General features: G+C 35.0%; 2 protein-coding genes across 3 annotated transcripts in view; one reads left to right on the plus strand and one right to left on the minus strand.

Annotated features, from left to right (window-relative positions):
• Positions 1 to 16,932, plus strand: part of LOC106111437 — a 40,507-nt gene that overhangs the window by 21,677 nt on the left and 1,898 nt on the right. The window contains exons 3-9 of one of the 2 annotated variants that reach the window (XM_013293531.1): positions 6,208 to 6,356; positions 7,554 to 7,607; positions 12,966 to 13,069; positions 13,890 to 13,978; positions 14,438 to 14,568; positions 15,123 to 15,236; positions 16,684 to 16,851. In XM_013293531.1, the coding sequence (XP_013148985.1) occupies positions 7,602 to 7,607; positions 12,966 to 13,069; positions 13,890 to 13,978; positions 14,438 to 14,568; positions 15,123 to 15,236; positions 16,684 to 16,851 (612 nt within the window). In that variant the 5' untranslated portion in view covers positions 6,208 to 6,356; positions 7,554 to 7,601. The remainder of the gene's footprint in view (positions 1 to 6,207; positions 6,357 to 7,553; positions 7,608 to 12,965; positions 13,070 to 13,889; positions 13,979 to 14,437; positions 14,569 to 15,122; positions 15,237 to 16,683; positions 16,852 to 16,932) is intronic. The other variant, XM_013293532.1, reaches the window with a different exon arrangement.
• On the minus strand, positions 2,391 to 5,071 carry LOC106111436. Its single transcript, XM_013293529.1, has 3 exons — positions 4,837 to 5,071; positions 3,759 to 4,148; positions 2,391 to 2,933 (listed from the first exon to the last, which is right to left on the minus strand). The coding sequence occupies exons 1-3, from the start codon at positions 4,997 to 4,999 to the stop codon at positions 2,476 to 2,478; spliced, it is 1,011 nt and encodes a 336-aa protein (XP_013148983.1). The 5' UTR covers positions 5,000 to 5,071; the 3' UTR covers positions 2,391 to 2,475.

The following is a 16,932-nucleotide window of genomic DNA, read 5'->3' on the forward strand; positions in this document are numbered from 1 at the left end:
GAACACCTATCTCGTGGGCGTAAAAAGTCTGCTGACCTTGAACTTTACCGCGGCGTACAAAGTCTGCCCGTGCGAACGCACGCTAAATCGATACAGATGTATTATTTTAGGCAACCTAAATACAATTATCGTCGGTTATAATCTGAACACAAACGAAATGTTATTGTTTATGTTGGTACTGAAAATACCCTGTGAGTGAATTAGTTTACCTAACCTCAAAGCAACGTCAATAATTAGTATGTACGCAAATGTTACACCTAACTATATATTTACTAGCTGTTGCCTGCGACTCCGTTCTAGCCTATGTGTTCTTCCAGACTATCCTCTACATCTATGCCAAATTTCATCGAAATCCGTTTAGTCATTAGGTTACAAACATCTATGCGTTCGAATTTATAATATTACTAAATAAGTAAGATTGTACTCATTACCAGGATTATTATTTTTATACCATAAAGGACAGTAAGTTACACACTAAATAACCGTAAATTTCTACTGTCATGTTATACCTCCATTCTTAAAAAAAACTTATAAATAAAAAACATACAGTCAAATTGAGTACCTCTTTCTTTTGGATGTCGGTCAAAAAGATGTTTTTAAGCTTGAGTTTAAACTGTTAACTGTTATTTAAGACATTACGTTATTTTTAATAAACAAATGAAATATTTTTTTTTTCCCAGTGAAAACTAACTTACAGTCTGAATGCATTTCGACAATGCAATATTGTGTTGAAGTAAATGCACGAATGATCTTCAGCCGAGAAAGGTTTTTGAAATTAAATGTAATTTTCAATTGAAACATTTATAACCGAAATCTCGAATAAGATATACAGGGTGGTAGATTTACGATTTGGATACACATACAGGATGTTTTGTATGTACCCATCTGGAATTCAGACGTTTTATTTGCTTACATCTTACCGAAAAGTTTTAATATAAAAAATAATACTAATTTTATTATTAAATGTAATGTAATGTCTAAATTTACATTTTTATACTTATAACTAATCTTTATGGAATGATTGAAATAGACAAAAATAAAAGAATAAATTTTTTGAAAAAAAAAACAAGAAATTATATGACGATTTGTACCTCTTGATACTTGTAATAGAAATTTAAGTATATGTTTCAAATTGTGCACTGAGTTAACAATAATTATGCGACAAATTTAGGATATAATTAAAAGTAATAATATATTAAATTCTTGAGTAAGTGTGCGTTAACAATGTTTAAAATGAAAAAATATCCTATAATAACAAAAATACCAATTAATTAAAAAACCCAAGAAAAAATCTAACATTATCTACAAATTTATGTTGTACTATTTTTCTTAGATCTATAAATAATCAAATTAAATTATTTTTTTGCCACATCTCCAATACAAACTTTATAACTTATTTCAATCAAGATTACTTCACAAATATACAAAACAAAAAACTATCAATTCAGTCCAATTATGTTTTAAATAGTAAAAGTAGTTTAGTAGTTTTTTGCCACCATGTTCATCTCAGAGCCATGGAAACGATTTATAAAATGTTGAAGAAATTTAAAAAACCATTTATGTAGAAGTAAGAAGAACTATAACTAATTCTTAGTAATCAAATAAACAAATATTTATTCATAACTTGCTTTCGTCCGCAACTTCGTCTGCATGTGTCTATGTGTCCTTCCAGACTATCCTCTACATCTAAACCAAATTTCATCGAAATCCGTTAATCCGTTTATGCTACAAACTCTAACAAACATCCATCCATCTAAACTTTCGCATTTATAATATTAGTATAATGAAAAGATTAAAAATCTATTTAAAAAAAATACACTTTATATCCGCCGAGATTCTTTAATAATTTGTAAAAAATTAAAAAGGCCCTTCCTTAAGATGAGTATATCTGAAATCAATGCGCTTTGAAGGTCCATATCGCAATATAGGGTCCTAAAACAAATCTGTAATCATACCGTTCTTCGATTTCGAACTTTGCCTGACAAAACTCCAGCAAAACTAACGCAACTTTCAATTTTGTGTTGTACAACTCCGCTTCTTTCCAAATTTGTTCAAATCACATGCAGTGATACAGAGCGTCGGTGGCTCAGTGGTTTGAACACTTGATTTGTAATCTACAGGTCTTGGGTTCGAATCCCGCCATGTACCAATGTGATTTTCGATTTTTCGAATTTTCATATGTACATAATTTACCCGACGTTCTAACGGTGAAGGAAAACATCGTGATGCAACCTGCACATATCGGCGAAGAAATTCAAAGATATGTGTGAAGTCAACCAACCCGCACTTGGCCAGCGTGGTTGACTATGGCCTAGTCACCCCATATTAGGGTAGGCTCCGAGCCCCTCGGTGGGGACGTATAGTGAGCTGGTGATGATGATGTTGATGACATGCAGTGACTTACAATCTTCAACCACAGCTGAAATACAAGAGCAAATATCTCAGTAGAAAATACCTTTACACATTTAGAATACTTCAATTCTCACTATAAACCGTATTATAAACTAACTCTTGGATCTTCATTCTGAGCATCAACTTCTTAGCTGGCACCAATTTCTTAACATGAGGAAGCAGACTGTTAAAGAAGCCGATATCTTCATCCTTCGCTGGCTCTTCTCCTGTCGCACTTCTCTGAGCTTCTTCATCGTCGTCATAAAAGTCTGTTTCCATTATTATTGGTTTCGTATCGAATTCATCGAAATCATCATCGTTAACAACCTCATTCGTCGGCTCGGCGTAGTACGGTGCGGACGTGTCTATAGGTTCATACTCCTGTGGATATTGTTCGTCTGCTGCTTCATTATTCTCGTAATCATTGAACTGGCTGGTTAGAAACTGCAGCTTGGGTAAATATTCCCATTCCGAGTCTGGCTTGCGTACTTCCTTTCTCGCTTGGTCTCTTAGATATTTCCATTTTAATCGCGCCTCGTCTCCTGGAAGAAAAGGTCGTATTTTTTTACAAACATGTAAATGTAATCATACTAATATTATAAATGCGAAAGTTTAAATGGATGGATGTTTGTTAGAGTTTGTAGACTAAACAGCTGAACACAATTTGATGAGATTTGGTAGAGATGTGGAGGATAGTCTGGAAGGACATATAGGCTACCTGCTTTTGTTTTTTTTTAATTCCACGCTGATGGAGTCGCGGGCGAAAGCTAGTAATAATTGAATTATATTTCTGTCATATCGTTGCATCATGCTACCGACCGTAATTCGTGATAGATTATGCTCTGTCATAGTGATTATTTTTTTATCGCATATATCGTACTTATTAACCTTGTAACTAGAAGATGCATATCAAAAAACTAGCTGTTTCTTGCGACTTCGCCCGTAAATTAAAAAATATAAAAAAGCCTACGTCACTCACAGATAATTACATTTTTAATGGTAAAAGAATTTTTGAAATCGGCTCAGTAGTTTTTGAGTTATTTTAATACATACAAAAATACAAATCTTTCCTCTTTATAATATTTGTATAGATTAATTAAATAATATATGTGAAGTGAGATAATAATTTAGCAGCTCTTATCTCTGTCCACTTCCAATTATTTTTTTATTAGAAATATTACTAGATTTTTATTAATCTACGTATATTTCCTTTAACCATTCCAACTAAGCTCTAGGCTTGTGCTAGGATATGGTTCACAATAGTCAAATGGCGGGATTCGAACTGTCGACTTTAATATCGATAGTCCGTACAAACCATTAAGTAATGGTAAGTAAATTTCAAGTGAAAAGTCTAAAATAATACTTACTCGTAACTCCCAACTCCTTAGCGATCTCCTTCCAGCTTTCATCCAGTTTGTACCAGTTATGGTGACCCTTTAACTGTCTGTTCCAAATCAAATCCATAGGTCTCACTAAATCGATCAACTTGTTCATGTCCACATCTATAGTTCTACGTTTATTCATTAATAACTTCTTTCTCATCGTATACCCGAGCTTCGGTCTCTTTATCGACTCATCTAACGAGTTGAACACTTCATCGGTGGTATCCTCATCACCATCACCTTCTTCAGTCAGGAACTGGTGATGGATGAATTTCAGTTTCTTGAAATGCGGCCAATCCGATTCGTTCGGATTCTTCTTCATCTCTTTCCTGCATTGATCTTTCAGATTCTTCCATCTCTTTCTACAGTTTATACCTGAAACATTTTATTAACTAGATAAATATCTAACAGATCGGTTTATTTATGTCAAACGAGCTTTCGCCCGCGACTCTGTATGTGTGGAATTAAAAAAAAACAAAAGCGAGTAGCATGTATTCTTCTAGACTATCCTCTACATCTACCAAATACCAACGAAATCTGTTCAGTCGTTTAGGCTACAAACTCTAACAAACATCCATCCATCCATCTAAACTTTCGCATTTATAATATTAGTATGAAGTATATTACACAGTATTATAGTAAACATTCAAAAGTAATTGATGTTCATTTTAAAACGTCATTATTCTATTAAGGCTAATTTTACTGACTTTAAATCTTAATCTGGGAATTCGACATGACAATAAACCTAACCGCTTAGCACAGAGGTTGTTGGGTACTTGGAAATGTGTAAAAAAATAGTTAGGAATAAAGGCAGCCGAAGTACATTTCAAAAGTATTTCCCACACTATAAGTTTACTATAAATAAAAATATAAACGGATGTTACATTGATATAAGAAATCATTCGTTGGATCGATATTATTGTCATCAGTCTATATTTCAAACTGTCAAATTGTTTGAATTCGAGACGCGTTGGTCGTAAGAGCGAATACAAAGCGCGGGGCATTATGGCGGACGCGACGGGCGTTCACCTTCACAAGCGAAGCGAATACGCTATTAACTCACTGGTCGTGCCCACTTCCGCGGCGACCTCGTTCCAATACCGCTCCAATTTAAACCGGTTCCTGTGGCCCCTGTAACTTTTATCCCATAAACACTCCCTAGCCTGGACGGCTGATATCAGTTTGTCCATGTTTTTGGACCTGACGCCTCTGAGTTTAGACTTCATAGCGGAGCGGTTGCGCAGGCGGGAGCGGAGACGGGCGCTGCGAGAGCCGCGCGGCGAGACACTGAGCGGTGCGTCCGCCCGCGCCCCGCTCCCGCTCCCGCTCGCTCTCGCGCCGTCTTGTTCGCTCGCTCGCTCGTGTATGCGTCGCTATCACAATGCATGTCGATAAACTTTCTAAAACTTTGTACAATAACATAATTTTATTCGTAAATTGTTTTCGCTATTCTACCAAATATCTGATGTATTCGATATAGTTTGCCTAGACTTAAAGTTGTCTGAAAATTATTTTAGGGTCTGGTCTGTCTGATTGTTGTGGAAGCGGAAACCAGACGCTAGAACTATGTCCCCAATTTACTCTTTTAATTTTGCTTCCATTATTATTTTGCGATTCAACTTCCAATCGTCTTGCCTTCTTACTTCTTACGCCTGACGATAGATAATAACGTAAGAGGATTTGGATAAAGCAATATTTAAAAAAACTGATCTATGGGCATTACGTACATTGGCTGTTACAATTTTACACATTCGATTTTCGAAATATTCATTTTTTATTAGCGACAGCGACATCTATTATTCAACATAAGAATCTCCTCAGATCAACAAAACATTGTTGTGTCTTTGATAACACAGAGGGCGCTTTAATAAAAGTAGTATAAAAGTTAAAAACGAGGACTAAAAAAAAACAAGTGTACTTATAAACGTACTAATCTTTAACATTATAACAAGTAATAATTAAAAGAAGTATAGTTAAGTTTTTTCTAAAATTCATACCAGTCATATATTTTCAAGCCAATTTACGCAAACTGAGAAAAATCTCCTTCCTTTTTTTTAAGAATCACTTTAACTAGTTTATTTGAAAAATCTTTTAATAAGAATAGTAAAAGTACATTTTGTGTATTAGACAGCTTTATAGCTATCGCTAAATAGTAAACCAACTGCTAAACTGAGAGACGTTAAGTCGTCACTAAGTTAGTCGCTAAATACGAGAAATCCATTTTAAGTGACTATTTAAGTGAATCTTTAAATTACTAATTGAGGCAGATGTAAAAAAAATAGTAAAACATATAATACAATATATAAATCAAATCAAGTAAATAAAAAAAGTTCAATATGATTTTCATTATTCAATCGAGTCGAAGTTAATTTTATATATGATATCTTTGTAAGGTTAGTTTGTAAATATAGGCGTAAAATAATGTGTGATAAAGTGTGTACTGCGCATGAGTGAAATGGAGTGGCAGTTAAGGGTCATCAGCCGGGCTCAGTACGATCTTCAGGGCGACCGAGTCAGCATCGACTGATCCAATTAATACTTCACAACTTACAACCCTACTTGCTGAACGATATCTCAAAAGAAGTAAGTTACTTTTAGTACAACATAATGTATTTTTTTATATGTATAAGTTATTTAATTGAATTATAACTTTTAGTTATAACAGTTTGTTAAAAGTGATTTTTTATATTACGTAGTAAATAAAATACAATAAAAACCTTATGTTAATAACATTTTAAATGTCACATTAAATAACTATTTTTATAGAAGTGTACTAGCTTTCGCCTGTTACTCCGTTCGCATGGAGTTAAAAACAAAAGTTAGCCTGTGTTCTTCCAGACTATCCTCTACGTCTATACCAAATTTCATCGAGATCCGTCCAGTTTAGGCCACAAATTCTAACAAACTTCCATCCATCTATCTAAACTTTTATTATTTATAATATTAGTAAGATAATAGTAATTACCTACAATTAATAATTGAAAGTTACTTTACTTTTGTTTTATTTCTTGCAATTGTTTTAATATTTTGTCACTTCCCGCGCCAATTACTTAGGTTTTAATTAAGCTAGTTGTTAAATTGACATTTTGTATTTTACTTATTTGACATTAGTTATATTGCTTTTAAATCACAGCCTATATCCTAAAACCCATCATCACTATTATAAATATTTCATGAAGAAATAATTAAGTCATTATTCATAATTTTGGAAAAATCACTAATTAACTATTTTTATTTCGATCAAGCGTTAATCTTTTAATTACTTTAAATAGATTAAATTTTAACTGTGGTAGTGCCCGCTTTAACATCTTAGCACGAATGGGTCGGCACGCCCGTTGCAATACCACGACCACACAGAAGACAGGCGTGAAATGGAAGCAATTCCGTGTTTCGTCTAATGAGTGTGGTACCGGAGGCCTAATTTAAGTCCCTTTCACTTTACCACCCTTTTCTTATGAGGAGAGGTTGGAAAGGAGAACTGGATTAGACGGCGGAGGAGATGCATAGGAAAGGGAAATATCCTCTTTATGTGCGTTTCCTCCTCCGTCGTATAAGGGTAGGCAACGCATATGCAATTGCGGATGTCTATGGGCAGCGGTCGCTTCGTCATTTTGGCGGATTCTAGTGGTCGCTTGCTCGTTTGCCACCTTATGTTATAAAAAAAACACAAACAAATAACTTGAATTAAAATGTGACAACGATATTTATGCAGGTGTATCAATGGAAACCCAGCCTTATACGTAATTTTACACACATATTAATGAAATGCATCTTTGGTAGACGCGGCCCGAAGTGGGTTAAACACCCCAATGGAATCACCTTGAAGATATGTATGTATGTATATTTGTGCATCCTAAAATTACATATAGAATAGATTTTAATGCAGTTATTTAGTTTGAATAGTTAAATTAATGCATACATCTTTGTTTAGAGTTTCAATAGTTTTTTTTTTTTATAAAAACTAGTGAATTTTAGTAAGTTAAAAACAATAAATAGTTAAGTAGACAAGTTTTAATTATACTTATAATAAATTAAAAATTTATATGTTTAAGATTAGTTTATTTTCAGTAAGGATTTATCCCCTTTTTATTTATTTTTATGCTTAACCTAGTTGAGGGCCTAATAGTAGAGGATAGTTTTAAACCTATGAACCCCTATAGTACTACATTCATAGCCAAGTTTTGAAGTACAGTCGGAGAATCTGATGGTGTTCCCCCTTTACAGCTACAATGGTTCGAATATTTTGAAACAAGATACGAAACAAAAGCAATAAAACGCAGTAAAAAAAAATCGGTTATACACGGCTAGATTTTTTATTATTATCCCTTCTTTTGCACTTACTATTTGTAGAGGCAGAGCATGTCTCGTTGCAATGAACAAGGCAATTTTCCTGAAATAGGACACTGCGGATTTCCGCGATTGTACCTAACGTCACTTGCTGTTTGTTTCCGAACGTTTTAAAAAGTTTTACAATGACCGAAATTCTATACATTTTTTCTCGTCAACATCTAAAAATTGCTTAAAAAAGAGGAAAGATTTGTATTTTTATATGTATTGAAATAACTCAAAAATTACAGGGCCGATTTCAAAAATTCTTTCACCAATAAAAAGCTACGTGATCAGTGAGTAATATAGGCTTTTTTTTAATTTCACGCGGGCAAAGTAGCAAGCAACATCTAGTCATTTATAAACAAAATCTGTATCCAATGTACTTGATACGGGCGATGTCGACCGATTGTTTATTATACAAGTAGGTCGCCCTTGCATCGCCGCGACACCAACCTCGCTGAAGGCTGTTGCGGCGGATTAGAGAATACTGCGACGATCAAATAAATATTTGAATACCATCATAAAGAACTTTTTAACTAAAATATGCAAATAAACTCAAGATAAAATATGAAAAAGTTATTCCTCTTGATATGACTTTACTGCTTTCGGTGAATTCAACGCTAAAAAAATATTTCATCCTGTTATGTCCCCGTGCCGTGTGACTAAGTTCCCAAGACTGCCAAAGGTTCCGGTGTGTTCCTTGGAGATCCCGGAACCTTCGACTATATCACTAGAGGCTGGCCACCCAGGGGGTTTTAGTGAGCCAAATCTTACATAACCCTGCCTTCCCACCAGAAAGCATGGTATGTTTTAAAGATTTCCCCCGACACCCAAATAAAGTGTCCGACGGAATCACTGCTGTAAAATAAATAAGCCAGTATCTAGAAAAAATGGATTTCGTGGGATATGAGTGGGTTCACAGGCAAAATTAACGCATATTGTGAATTACAAAATTTACAGCAAATTAAAGAAAAAAATTATGATATTGCTAGTAAAGTGGTAATTCAATACGAAGATATATTGGCGTACGTTGTCACGTTCGAAGATTAGTAAAATTAAAGGTGTTAACACATGTATGCGACTGTACTTATAGTCAACACGAGGCGTCCCTGAGAGCAGCTCAGCTCGCGCGCCATTCGACAACACTAAGTAGACGGTGTATGGAGAACAGATTAATGCGAGATAAGTTAATATTGGAATATAATATTCACGTTAGAAAAAAAGTTTGTCGAATGAAACACTTTGAAACTTCTTTACGGGACTGTACATGTAGTTCGATTAACGAAAGTTAAGCCATTAAATTTATTTAAAAAACGAATTGTTGCCCGGAAATTTCGTTAGCGCAAATCTTTACCGTTACCCCATTTTGACAGCGCGGAATTTTTAAAAAAGTATCCTATAATATGCCTATCCGTGTCAGCTATCCTCCAGTAAAGTCCGGTCGGAATCGGCCCAGCCGTTTCGGAGATTACCCGGAACAAACGCGGCTTGCGATCAGACAGACAGACAATCGAAAATTTTTCAAAAGCGATTTTCGTTATCAGAAACGTAAATACATCATCTTCAGGAAATTTGGATTTTTTTCTTGGACATTACAAACAGACACAGTTTGTCGCATCACCGTAATATCCGCTTTTGTATTTGCTTTTTAACTGGACCACAGGAATTGTTATAAGCGAAATGAAAAAGCATAAATACAGATGTCTAAATAGTTGGCAAGTAATCAGATTGTTTGGTAAAAACTAAAAGAAGCTTGAATAGTATTTTTTGGGTACAGATTGCAAACTAAAAACGTCTTAAAATGAAATTCATTATTTTCACGAATAAACGGTTAAAACAATTGAATAAGTTATCAAAATAGTAAATGTTTTATTTTAAACTAGCTGTTCCCGTGCGGCTTCATCCGTATGAAATTATGAGGATTTTATTTTATTTTTTACATTTGTCAAATTATCAATAGCAAATGTCAAAATGACATGAAACGACAAACCTTGACAATCTTGCTTCTTGATGTTGGCAGCAACCCATGGTCTCTTTCCCATATTAGGGTTTTTATCCAAAATGCCCCTTATGTTTAATGGCGTGAAAATATATATCCTAAAGCGTGACGTAAGTGTAGGGCTTTTTATTAAAAAAAGAATTATTCAAAAATATGTTGTAATTGGTGACATCTTAGGTTACAAAAAAGTGTGTGTTTACGCTTCATTATAATATATACTATAGATTAGAAAGGCAAGTCTCAAACACGTTTAATCGGAGTACGTACAGTCTTCCATCATGCATATTAAATGCTAGTTTCCAAGACACTGCAGATTCGACAAGTTTGCACTGGACTGGAAACGTCTTTATTTCTATTTCACCTTTGTGAAGTTTTAAATGAGAGCGTACTTCGTTTGTCCCTCGGGCCTTTGAACTAACTAGATGTTTTCCTCTTAACAAATCTATTGTCCAAGAATTTTCTGAGTTTTAAATTGCTAAATCTTTATTCTCTAGGAGAAAACGGAAATAACAAGCATAACCTCTGCAATTGTTAAACAACTAGGTTAATATTAAATTTATAATTTAAATAACGGCCATAAATGTTATAACTATTTTTGTAGAGAGCGAAACCGTAGGATAAAAACTAGTCTAAACAATAACGACGAAAATATCAAAAGGTTAAGGTCCATCGATAGAAGAAGTGGTCTTCGTTAGTATCTACACGGTTTTATCAAAACTTTATACACTTAAGAAACTTGAGTGATTTTTATATGAAGTACTCTACCGAGTAGTAACGACCCCCCCTCAACCCCCACCGATGGGAGATAAAAAAATCGGCCAAGTGCTATTATTTTATGTCAGGCGCTTTCAATTTAGTACAAGTTATTGATTGTGGCAAGTGGAATTAAAAATATTAAAATATACTTTTTTACTGTAGCAACATTTATTGTAGAAATTGTCACGTTCGTCGTACTCTTTACGGAAGTCGGCCATTCGGAATGTTATACAATTTGTAGGTAGATGTAAAAAACTAAATACAAAAGATTGCTTTTCATCTCGACTTCTACGGTGTGTTCTATGTACGTATGTTTCTTTTTAATTGTTTTCCGTCAACACTTGTATTGCGTCATGTGCTTTTAAATATGGAACTTTACTTAATTATATTAGAATTTAGTAAAGAGCGGTTTTAAACAAAACTATAAAACTGGAAATTGATTTTTCATCTATTTGACGGTAAGAATAACAATCATTAATTTTTTGTATTTTTTTTAATAACGTAATTATGATAAAAATTTAATCGATTATCGACAGAAGCTTATGCATCGAATTGATTAGAAAATAAAATAAAAACGGATCGTGTTTATGTAATATTGAAAAAAGTGTCACGCGAACATGATGTATTTGCGTTGCTGATAACTACAAATATTATGACGATTTTTTAAATTGTTTGTCTGTCTGTCCACAAGCCAAATATGTTCCGGTTAACCACCGATACAAATGGATTTTGACTGGACATTGACGGAGAGGTAACTGATGGACGCGGTTATGTTAGAGGCCACTTTTTTATTAATTTTGCGCTGACATATTCGCGAGCCTCCACAACTTCTCATATAAAATGTTTTGAATTGTATGACTACTAAAATTAGCACTAGAATTCCTAGTTTTACCTGAGGTCAGTCACTTCAATGAAATACAGACGGAAATACAATGGAACAATGTAAGGTTTCGCAGCGCTACGGGCGACGTCAACGTATGTAGCCTTTGCCTTTGAAATTCAATTCACTTTATCCTATTAGAAACACTGCTACAGATATTTCTAGTTTAACAAATGATTTTTCAAGTACTCAATAGGAGATACCTAGAAATCATTTAATATGACCGTGATTCAGAGTCGATTATGGTTAAGACTGCCTTAGTGGAAATTTCTTTAATTAAAACTACACCATTACCAGTAAATAATCTAGTTTAGATCTAGGGAGGGCAGTTGATATGGTGGTTTTCGAAGAACTAGTTACTTTACTGTTTTGGCACTCTAGGAGAGGGGGGCAACTATCATTACCCAAAATGTACTAGTGTACGGCTTAGTAGCCGTTAATAACCAAACAATATTGATTTTATCAGTTTTCTGACTTCCTTAATAATTGTAAATGCAATTCTTTGAAATTCAAAACATATTTATAGTTTATATCAAAGTGAATTTATTGCTAACAAGCAATTATTATCAAAAATTTGATAAAAAAATTCATGAATAATTGGACTATTCTTTACGGTTTTTGGCAATAAAATATCTCACTGAATACACGAAATATCGTATTTAGATTACCGAAGTTTTTTTTCCCATTTCTCAACAACTCATTTAAATATTAACTTCTCTGAGAAAAATCTCGCAGAAAGTAGAGCAACGACCTCATTCGCATAAGGTTCTTAATTAAGGCAACCTTTCGATCAATCGAAGCCTATAAGTATACGAAGAGTACACAAGTAGTACTTCAAATATGAAAAGTAGGCAAGTAATAAACATTATTAAAAAAGTATCACAACGAAAAGGAAACAAAATTGTATCATTTTCATTTTCGTCTTTATTTCTTACTAGCTGTTCCCGTGCGGTTTCATCCGCATAAAATTATGAAAATTTTATTTTATTGTTTACATTTGTCATATTATCAATTGCAAATGTCAAAATGACATGATATTACAAACCTCGGCAATCTTGCTTCCTGGATGTTGGCAGCAACTTATGGTCTCTTTCTCACATTAGGGCTTTTATCCAAAATATATACCCCCTAAGTTTAATGGCGTTAAAATGTATAGCCTAAAACATGACGTAAGTGTAGGGCTTTTTATTATTTTACAACTACATTACAATGTATTGTTTTGTTTCAGCTGTTGTTCGACGCATGGCGACAGCGCAGCATCATGTCGGGCATGACGGGAGCCAGCATGCTTCGCACCAGGCGCAAGGATGTCAACGTCAAGCCCAACAGGAAGTTAGTATTACAGACAAACACACACGCATCACCCTAAGCCCGACACACCAGACATGTAGCTCCTACGTCTGATAATTCTATACAGCATTTTTCCCTCTATAAAAAACACACACACGTATGCATACCATGTCTGACAATAGACAAATTGTAGGGGCTCTGAACCTTCCGTAAGTTAGGAATGACAAGGATTTCAAACACGCTGGACACGGCGTGTTGACCCGCATAAGCTTCAATCATGGCTATAACAGCATGTTAAATCCTAAAAAAACCCACATCATTTTAGAAATTGAAAGCAAATCGTGAGGTGAACAGTTATGTAAAATAAGCCAGGTTAGTTAAAATTGTACAGATGTCAGATCTGATTTATAACTGGCTTTATAATGTCCAGAAATAACAAGAAGTCATCATGATCTTGAAGAATTATTTTCTATCAAATTTTAAACTGGGAACAAGTTTACTATTCTCAAAGGCTTCACTTCATCTTGGTTTAACAATTCCAACATTGTATATAAATCGATAAACATTTTATTTATAAATCGACAACCCTCAAAAAGTCTTAGGGCATCGACAAACGTGTGAATGAGTCCTCGAGCGCACTCGTGCGTGCTTACAGCTCACGTGTCACGTGTGTGCGCTGCTTTACCCAATTTGTTGATCGCGTCATCACTCAAATCCTTTAACATAATAAAGGTACTATTACTATGTAATATGTAACTTTCAGAGTCGCTTGATGATTACGTGATCAGCTTTTTAGTACAGCACACATTAGAATCTTAATACTTGATATCTGTAGATAATTCTTACATTTCCTGTGTACCAGGTTGGACAGGAAGTCCTCTCGGGGCATGCTCTACGAGAACGAGGAGCTAAGGTTGCGTACGATCAATATAAATGCAGAAGTAGAGAGAGGTAACTAGAATTTTACTACACCTTACACTATTATTTTCAACTGGAGTTGAATTACGTTACCATCCCTAAAGATGGGAATACACATTCCAGTAGCAAATACTGATAAGCGGCCAACCAGTTTTACTACACTCTATAGAAGCTATTATCTTCTGCAACAATTACAGAAGTCGCAAATACCTTACCATCCCTAAAGACAAGAAAACAAATGCTAGTAGCACATACTGATATAAGTATACAGCTGCAAGCTGTAGCATGCAAGCTGCTATTCCATTTTATTAGCATATGTTTATGCATTGTGCCAGTCACTGGCATGCAAACTACAAACTACAACTCCATTTTTCTGTCTAGTGTATTCCCGCCTTAATTGTTTTCAACACAACATTCAACAGTGTCTGCTTTGTTTGCTATTCTACCATCATTTAATAGCTTCATTATGTAATTTAAATTATCTTTTCATAGGTCAATCAGATATTAAGAAGTTAAAGAGAGAAAACGAGCAATTAAAGAGAGAGATATCAGCGCTTCGCTACGAGTACGACCGGCTGGACAGCATGCTGCGGGAACGACGCTCCTCGCCGGAACATTCGGACGTACGGACACCGTTTACAAATTAATATTTTATATATAGAGCATGAATTAAAGTTATAATAGATTCTATTCCTACAATAACACGTAGTCTAAATAAAACCTAAGTATGAAACACAGGTGATTCTAAGACATCTCTACGTATAAAAGCCAGGCCACGAAAATATTTACGAGCATGCTTTTTAATTTATTTTCTCATTAGTTTTATTACTATTTCATAAAATGTGCAGTCTTGTAAATATTGTTAGTTACATCTTTTTAAGTAAATATGGCAGAAAGGATTATCTTCTCCTTTGGCGACAGTGTCACAATATGATCCCACTTCGACAAAGTAACATTCGATTATCGCTGTCGCTCGAAAAGTCAAAAATGTATGGAACTGACATTTGATAAGTTACGTGCTTGTCACGTGTTCAATGCTATACGTTTTGATACATTTTGTTAATTCTACAAGCGATATCACTAATCGAAAGTCACTTTTTTATCTAGGGGGGCTGCAACGCAAGTATGCGAAAGTGTGCCGTATGTTTTGTGAATAAAGCACATTGTGTGTTGGCAGGACAGCGCGTCGGTGAGCAGCGCGTGCCCGGAGTGCGCCAGTGTGGACTCTGCGCGTGCTGTCGCCTTCCACGACCTCAGCGTCGTGCCTGAGGAGGCAGAGGAGGGGAACAAGGTAGATATTGCTGTAGAGTTACGCAAAAGAAAGCTGAGTCAGGATTCTACCACTGCAGTGCATAGACATAGACATATAGACTACATATTTGCATAAATATGTAGTCTGTATGACCAACAAGAAGAGACTATGTTTATGTATAATTGTAACCGTTTAAAATTCTTGATCGACTCCAAAAAGAATTATCATTGATTGTTAGGGTTTCCGGAAAGTCTTTTGGCTTTTGAAATCAATTAATTTGTCTCCAATCGTTCTAAAATCGTTTGTTAATTATTGCTGGCAATTCTTATAAACTAAAGTAGTAAAGATCTTTAGTATTGAATCATCATGAACAAAATTAAACTCACGTAAAAAGACACAGTTTGCCGAGTTCGCGTTCACCGGCTGACGTATCGTACCTCTGCGTCGCAAGATCAACCTAACAGAAATAGCTTCGCTATTAGGAAGTTATAGATCCCAGAGTTCATATAAAACCGCGCTTTATACTTGTATAAAAGTCCTCATATGATTTTAGTGTTACTGGAGAAAATAAGTCAAGGGCGGCTGAGAAGTGTGCATGAAAATAATATATACCTAGTGTTAAAATCTTATAAATAAACTCAGTTGCGTCCAGAACGACCACGAACTGGCAGCTTGTGAAAAAGTGATTAAAAAACATGCGTTCGTCGAAACGATTTCGACGCTCAAAAGGTGTTTTATTATTTTTAAAAGTGGTGTTGTTTTTTGCGATTTTAAAATTATATTAAAACGAAAGTACATGTAATAATGCATGTTGTAAATCATTGGATTATATTGTGTTTGAAATTTAATATCTTATAACAATCATGTGACATTTTTTGACAGTAATTTAAATTTGGAATGCGATTCCAATGCGGAAAACATCAAATTCGTTCAAAAATGTATCATATCGTGGTGCCAAATATCCGTTGTACAGTTTACAATAAAATTCCTTTGGTATTGTGATGATATCAGGCGAATATTTATCTCGCTCTTGTAACATTTCTTGACTCCAGCCGTCATAACCGTGACAAATCTGGCGGCTGACGTTAAGTCGTAATTTTAAAATGACATGCGCGCGCCAACTTTTTATTTCGAAAACGTTCGGTGAGAAATATGGCCTGTTTCTGTGATAATTAAACACGAGTGTTAATGCGATTATTCTTAAATCCCAACTCCATTTCAAAATTAAACCCCTATTGTATCTTATAAGTATTCATTTATTTAAGATCCGTCAATTGTAGTGTAAACAATTAATATGAATGAATCTGCAATCTGCACGTGCCCGGCATTAACTGTAATGTAGGTAAACACTGCAAAGCGTTTAACTCTTAAAACCGATGATGTTACGTATATAGTCGTGCTAGAGTATAGACATTTTTAATGAGATTTGCGCACAAGATTTATTACTTTGTTACTAAAGGAGGTATTTATTTCTTATAAATTCCAGAGCGGCGTCGAATCTCCATGCACCTGTGAGGAGTGTCGGGACGATGCGACAACAGAGGCCGCCCCCCGGCAGGACAGCGAGGACGTGACCTCGCACAACATGGAGCGGCTAAACAATGTCGACACGCGACCCAAACTGGAAGACAATGGACACGAGCGGACAGTTGACGTAATTATTCACGATGCGCCAGATATGCCTAGATACTTCCAGTCGGTGACGTCATCTCCGTGCCACGTGCTCGCGCCCCCG

The sequence above is a fragment of the Papilio polytes genome, unplaced genomic scaffold (assembly GCF_000836215.1).
Source record: "Papilio polytes unplaced genomic scaffold, Ppol_1.0 DF824169.1, whole genome shotgun sequence".
Classification (NCBI taxonomy): domain Eukaryota; kingdom Metazoa; phylum Arthropoda; class Insecta; order Lepidoptera; family Papilionidae; genus Papilio; species Papilio polytes.

What these genes read in the sequence shown, in the direction of transcription:
- LOC106111436 (XM_013293529.1), bottom strand. Translation starts at nt 4,999, where the DNA reads ATGAAGTCTAAACTCAGAGGCGTCAGGTCCAAAAACATGGACAAACTG. An exon ending in CGCGGAAGTGGGCACGACCA is followed by an intron (nt 4,149 to 4,836) that starts GTGAGTTAATAG and finishes AAAATGTTTCAG; the next exon opens with GTATAAACTGTAGAAAGAGA. An exon ending in TAAGGAGTTGGGAGTTACGA is followed by an intron (nt 2,934 to 3,758) that starts GTAAGTATTATT and finishes CTTTTCTTCCAG; the next exon opens with GAGACGAGGCGCGATTAAAA.